Source organism: Vigna umbellata, chromosome 9 (genome assembly GCF_029865625.1).
Source record: "Vigna umbellata cultivar VRB3 chromosome 9, Vumbellata_1.0, whole genome shotgun sequence".
Taxonomy (NCBI): domain Eukaryota; kingdom Viridiplantae; phylum Streptophyta; class Magnoliopsida; order Fabales; family Fabaceae; genus Vigna; species Vigna umbellata.
Genome location: NC_142173.1, coordinates 22,416,633 through 22,423,754, shown reverse-complemented (window position 1 = coordinate 22,423,754; position 7,122 = coordinate 22,416,633). Strand labels below are relative to the sequence as shown.

The window sequence follows — 7,122 nt, the reverse complement described above, 5'->3', positions numbered from 1 at the left end:
ATATCTATTAATGTATGAAACAGAGAGATAAAGAATTTCCAAGAGAACGCAAACAGGAACCTTAAACCCAAATTCCGAAAATGAACGCAATCACAGAAATCTCCAAACCGCGATAACCACCAGGGTCTTCAAAAATTCAATCTGCATCAATGAACTAAAATCCAAAAAAACTCAAAACACTGATTTGAATAATAACCCCAAAATCGCGTCACCAATAAATAGGGAAGAAATCAAGAAACGAACTCTGAAAACGCAAATCAAAATGTACAAAAGAAACCCCCAAAATCAGAGAACAATAAAATCCTAATTTCAAATCCCAAATTGGAATAAAACCCCAATCAGAACCAAGAGAGAGGGGAAGAGGGAATGAAGCCTACTCCCTGTGCGAGCTGAACCAGAAGGAAGAAGAGTCCTCCGTTAAGAGAGAATTTTCTGATGGGATTCAATGTATATGTCTGATATCTCTATTAGAGTTAGGTCAAAAGTAATGTAACCCTTTTTTTTCTTTTTTATCTTTTAAAAAAAGGTAATTGAAAGGAATCCTAAGTCATTGTTATTAAAATTTCCTTTTTTAAGAGTAATAAAAAAATTAATTTTAAAAAATATTAATTAAATTTTTATTATGTTTTTTTCGGGTAACGGATATCTCCGGGTTGGATAGTATAGTACTTGTATTCTACCCGTTTAGAAGCGAGTATTAAAATACCCGCTACCCGCAGGTAATAAATATCCGCGAATAGTAATTATCCGTCCATGTTTTATCCGCAGGTAATAATCAACAACTTTCGAACAATTTTTCATTGATTACAGAGAATATTAAAAATATCACTAATCATTCAAACAAAACACAAATATCTAACGAAACATCCATAGCTAAATTATCAATTAATAAATAAATAAAATTAGCTTTCCATATTCCTAAAATTTTCAAGAATATATTCACATCATCATACAATTATAGTAAGCTTCCATACCTTTTTTACTTTTGACAGCATGTGTCTATGTAATTGGTTTCGCAAATACCATTTGAGTTCTATAAACAAAGTTTTAATCCTCTAAGATTGAGTTGTTGATGTCAATTATAAGTCTTTAAGATTGTTGTAAGAGCTGACAATAAAACAATAAAGATCAAGAACAATGATTTCCTGTGTAGATCATTATCCTTAAGGACTTATCTGCAGTGTATTACGCAAAGAACTATCAAGGATCTCTAAAGAGATAATATTATAAACCCAGAATATTTTTAGGAAAGAAAGAAAAGAGAAAGAATGAAACTAAAAGAAGAGAGAATGAGAGAAGAGTGATTTATGATGTTATGTTTTTTAGTGAATGATGTACTCTATTTGTAGAGTTGGCGAACCAGACCCATGATCCAAAATATCTTCCAAAATATCTTTTTGAGAAAAAAATTATTTTAATAAATAAGAACGTTGCAAATGAAGAAAGAACATTGGCAAAGAACGTTGGCAGCAACATTTACGCTGCAAGAGACTTGTGGAACAATATCAACGTTCAAAAATAGATATTTTGCAATATTATATTCAAAATTTATAATATATTGGAGAACTTTTTTTATATCGGTTAGACTCTATAATCGATATAGATTATTTAACATTTTGCCCCAAATCTCCTTTCACACTTCACTTTATCTGTTTTGAGATTCTTCTCCTTTATTCTCATTCTTGTTCTCGCACTTCACATCCATTCTCTTCTACGCTTCTTACCATTGCTCTCGTTCACTCTTTGCTTTCGTTCTTTGTCATTACTAGTTGTTATTGTTGAAGTTGTTGCTATGGTGGTTGGGTGAAGTTGTTGTTCACCGCCACTGGTTGCCATTGTTGGTTCAAGCTCTCACCATGATGGATGGGTCAACCTTTTATTCCTAGCCTCTCACCATGATGGATGGGTCAACCTTTTATTCCTAGTCGCTGGTTGCCATTATTGGTTGAAGTTATCGCCATGGTGGATAAGTGAAGTTATCTTTGTTTTGTCACCGTGGTTGAAGCTCTCGTCAATGGTGGATGAATCCCTCGTCGTGGTTGGTCCTCCAATGCTACACTGTTGTGATGGGTTTGTAAGTTGTAGTGTGTGGTGTGTGTTGGGCTCTTCTCCAATGGTGTGTTGTAGTGTTTGGTCGTTGTCGCATGCTGTGTTGGGCGTTCCAACTGCAAATACTTCCATAGTTGTTAGGTAAACTTTGTAGGGCACTATTTTGTTTGGCCAGAAATGGATCTTGGAATCTCAGCTACCGCACAGAAAAAAGGGTAAACCATTTTATTGAATTACACTTGAATCAACATCTTAGATGAATGCAATGGATTTATGTATAGTGATGGATAACCAACAGATAAAGTCACACACACATATGTATATTAAAATAATTACATGAACTCAAATTCTATAGCTGCTGTTGTGTTTAGGTTGCTTAAGGCTAATATATAGTTTCTACCTCCGTGGTAGTGGTGGTGCCACCAAGTGGATGCTGTCAGAATTGGAAACCAAAGTGATAAAAAAGTCAAATTATTAGTGGCTATAACTGCAGAGATCAAGTCCTCTTTGTGCAAAGTCCTTCTTTTGCCTTGGATGGCCATGATTCAGGACCTTCTAGTAAGTTCCTAAATGAAGAGCTCACAAGCATTGGAGAAGATAATTGGAGCCTCCCCAGATATCATTTTAGCATCATCCCTGACTTCTTCATGATCTTCTCGATCCTTGTCAAGGGAAAAGAGTGAGGCCCTGTCCTTCCTAATACCCCTCCACACAGTAACCTTGAATATACACCAGCTTGTCTCATATCTGTTCTACTTCACTCCTTTGTGCTTCTAAGTTAACTTCAACTTCAATGGTCTTTGATATACTCTTTTAATTGTAGCTTCAATGTTATATATACACCATTTTCATTGAATCTTTCATAGTTTCACTCTAATAACATGGTTGGCCAAGTTTGCTTTAGCTTACAAATTGGAATTTTAATAAATAATTATGATGAATTCTTAATTAGATTATTTGATTGCAAGAGTTTCATTCTAGCATTGGTTGCCACATATTCAAGGTTGCAAGGAACACATATCACTTTCAAAAAAAAAAATTATAGTTTATTGTACCAAATGTAAGTAACTAATCATTCATAATATTAAAATATAATTATAAATTTTATGAAACTTTATGAATTTAACTTATAATGCTTGCGTCAATCGGAGAGCTTTGAGTGCGGATATTATGTCATGTGGTACATGCAAAAATTATATCTGCAAATGTCGTTGACTCGTGAGATTTGGTAATGTAAACATTTTATAACTAATATCTTAAATCATTAATATTATAACTTAACTCAAATTGTTCCTTGAGTAGATATTGGGTAATATGCCTCCTATGTTGCGTCCAGTCATAAAAGATGTTTGGGAGCAGCGGGTTGCATTTCTTTTAAGTGTTTGTAGATGATGTTAGGTAATATATTAGATGTATTCATTATACATTGAGTTTATGAATTATTTTGATGCATAAATAGTAGAAACAATATTGATTATTTTGCTCGTTGTATATATATGGATTGTATTCTGAAATTGAATTTTATGTATGTCTCCATGTAGATGGTGGCACATACATATTTGGTATCAGAAAAAAATGTCCTTTTTATACTAGTTATTGTTAGAATAGGTATAAAAAGTGAGACTTTTTATACTTATTAAAGTCATAACCATTATAAAAAATAAGATTTTTTATATATTCTATCAATAACCAGTTTAAAAATGAAAACTTTTGTACTGATTCTAAAATTAGTATAAAAAGTTTTTGTAACATAATGTCTTATTCTTTCTGTTTGCAGACACTCTGAGAGATACTTTGAGACTCTCCGACTATATAAGAATAGGATATAATAACATAGCATAGTGGAAAGTTCTTGTGAAGAAAGAAAGACGAACATGTGCAACCAATGTGATATCTCGATATAATGATAAGATTTGTGTGCTTCTAAATACATTTCGGTCTTACAAGAACTTTTACTTTTAGAATCGACACGTTACAAAATGGAAAACATTATAAAGTAGTTAACCATCTAAGAAAAAAAAAATTGAAAACTAAGAAACAAAGATAACAAGAAAATTATAACTTTTTAATTAATGTAATAACTTCTGAAGTAACTAATTCAATTCATTCAATTAAAACGTATAGATAAGTATTGTGATAAATTACTTATATTAAGAGTTAAACAATTTCACTTTAACTTTAATAAATAGAAGTAAATTGAGTGCTATTTTATAAACTTGATATAATATTTGATTATAAAAAATTAATCTCCACAATTAGCTCCTCCAGGTCCTCCATACTGGATAACACCAGGAAACCCTACTTGTGGTCCATAGTACTCAATATGATAACAATCGCTATTGTCAGTGGAGGTTTTAGTTATAATAGGATTGGGTGTATACTCCTCTCCTGAATTATCTCGAATCTTTAAAGCTCTAAAATAACCAGAATGGATACCCTTTCCATCAGGAAAATAACCAGATCCCATTGGAGGACTAGGACCATTAGCTTTACCTTGTGTTCTTCCACCCCATCCAACCATCGCTGCTGATCCTAAGTTCGAAAACAATGCTGCTGGATAATAACCAATGTTTATCTCTCCTGCATTTATCCACCAATTTTTTGTCTTTGGATCCTGACAACATACAAGACCTTTTTGTGAATAACATATCATTAACCTATATGTTGCTGCATGTATCATCAAATATTACAAATCCATAGTCTTATTTACTTAAAAATGTAATTAAAAAAGGTAAAATGATACTAATCAAGCATATTCAATTTTAATTAAAGTAAAATTTTTACCTGGGCAATAGAAATGAGACCCTCAATGATTGGTCCACCATAGGTAGATGTTTTAGGGAAAGAGAAACCGAGCGAATACTGTCTATCGGTCTGAACAAAACCTGGACATTGAAGGTTGTGGCATCCTGTCGTCTTGAAATTATCTTTCTGTAATGTTTTGACATTCACTTAAATTTCATATAATGCATTCTCTCCCATCTTTCATTTCTATAATTAAATTAAGATTAAATATAATGCTATCTCTTCTCACCGTCCATGCTGCATAAAAATGAGTCTTTGTATCACCATATAATTCAGGATACACCTGATATCAAAGAATGAGGTCAATTACAAATTTTTTATGCTCTATTTTATCTATGCTTTAAAATTATTTTCATAAATACGATAAACTTTCTTTACTGTAATAAAATAATTGTATTGTTTTTATTTTACTTATTTTTCTTTACATCTAACATAGTAAATATATGGGTATAATAAAAAGGAAAAAAAATATATTTTAAAATTTATAGAATGATAGATAAAAAAATCACAGGCTTAATTAAATTTTAAATATCTCATAAATTTAATGAAAATAAAACTATTATTTTAAATAAAACAGGTATTGAACAAAAAAATATTTTAAATACTTCATGTATAGAATAAAAATCTTTAATAAGAACATAATTAAAAATACTTAATTTTTTTATTGATATTTAAGACACAGATTAAATGACTTCAAAGAAATAATGAATGTAATTATTATAACTCACATGCCATCCAGCAGATATTTTGTTGACAGATTCTATAGGTCCATTTTCAACCCATACATGAGACGAAGAGAGTTGATTTTTCTCTGTCATTTTTGGATTATAAACGCTATTTATTGCGCTAACTTTATAATAAGGACCTACTACATCGTCATATATGACAGTTGTTTCTGCAATCTATAAAATTCAACATATTAAAAGAAATAATCAACTTCAAATAAATATAATTTATAAAAATAAAAAACTAAACATTAAGATATCTTACATGAACACCAGGAATGTCTTTAACCAATATATTATTATTTACTAAATATTCCTTTTTTAGTGAGATCATCTTTTGCTCTTTCTTGATAGGAACAGTTCCTTGTGGGCATTTTTTTCTGTGAATCCCAAACATGGATTCAATTTGTGAACTATTCACACTTGTTTTCTCAATTAAATTTTCAAAGTTGGGTTGCATCTGTAAACAAAGAAGAAAAATTAAAGTTTAGAATAAAAAACAAAGAAAAATTGAAACTTTAAACTAAAACTCTTAAAATTTTAAACTTGAACTTTTTTTTTATATAATTTAAGGTTTTTTATCATTTACCTGTAATTTATGGTTCTTTAATAAAGGATGGTCGAAGGCCGGTTGTTTATAAATGTCAATACAATCAATAATATCTTCAAACTCTGACTATCAAATCCAAAATAAAAATAATATGATTAGTAATCCATGAAATATGATATGAAGGCAAAAGAAAAATGATATGAAAAGATTTAAGAAGATTATGAAATACATTAATAGTCTTGAATGGAGACCTATCTCTGAGTTTTGGATGTCTCTCAAACTCCAAATCTTTCTTCAATGTATCTTGAATACCATCAACATTATGACTAATCACTAAACACAAGCACATAATAAAGAATAACATATTCATCATTCTCTTCTCATAACAAAAATGACTTGATGATCTATCATATATATAGTGAGAAAATTACTTGGATAATGAAAGCAATTACCTCCTTTTGAGAAAATTATTAATATTTCTCTACAATTTTTCTCTATCATCTTTGTATTTAATAATTATTTTTTTATAAGGAAGAATATTATGAAAATCCTAAATGAGCACTTCACACAAATAAGCATTTTAATAAAAATCTTACCTTATTTTATTAAAATTAATAACTTTGATAGCGCTCATTCATATTTTAATTAACTTTATAATATCAAAATTTAATTTTTTAGTAATATAAATTTTAATTATTTAAAATATTAATTCAATATTATAGATAATTATATAATAAATAATAAAACATACAGTTTGACAATTAATTTTTAAACGAACAAGTTTATTTTTTTACCATACATTTTAAATAAATTAACTATATTTAGAAATTTATTATAAATGTAATTTTAATACAAGCATGAATTTTTTTAGTACATTTTAAACAGATCAGAAATATAATAAAAGTATATTTAAATTTGTATTTATTTTAATTAAAAATATAAGGTATTATTTTTATGTGTTTTATTAATATTGGTAATAATTAATAAATATCT

General features: G+C 29.3%; 1 protein-coding gene and 1 pseudogene across 1 annotated transcript; both read right to left on the bottom strand.

The window, feature by feature from the left end:
• Window positions 1-1,560: 1,560 nt before the first annotated feature.
• On the bottom strand, window positions 1,561-2,990 carry LOC148192936 (nuclear transcription factor Y subunit C-3-like; annotated as a pseudogene).
• Window positions 2,991-4,138: 1,148 nt separating this feature from the next.
• LOC124824538 (protein neprosin-like) lies at window positions 4,139-6,502 on the bottom strand. Its single transcript, XM_047296972.2, has 7 exons — window positions 6,359-6,502; window positions 6,169-6,255; window positions 5,845-6,039; window positions 5,583-5,756; window positions 5,084-5,137; window positions 4,834-4,980; window positions 4,139-4,663 (listed from the first exon to the last, which is right to left on the bottom strand). Exons 1-7 carry the CDS (start codon window positions 6,500-6,502, stop codon window positions 4,292-4,294), a joined length of 1,173 nt encoding a protein of 390 aa, XP_047152928.2. The 3' UTR covers window positions 4,139-4,291.
• Window positions 6,503-7,122: the final 620 nt, after the last annotated feature.

What these genes read in the sequence shown, in the direction of transcription:
- LOC124824538 (XM_047296972.2), bottom strand. Translation starts at nt 6,502, where the DNA reads ATGATGAATATGTTATTCTTTATTATGTGCTTGTGTTTAGTGATTAGT. An exon ending in ATTTTTATGCAGCATGGACG is followed by an intron (nt 4,981 to 5,083) that starts GTGAGAAGAGAT and finishes AAAACATTACAG; the next exon opens with AAAGATAATTTCAAGACGAC. An exon ending in GTCTCATTTCTATTGCCCAG is followed by an intron (nt 4,664 to 4,833) that starts GTAAAAATTTTA and finishes GTATGTTGTCAG; the next exon opens with GATCCAAAGACAAAAAATTG.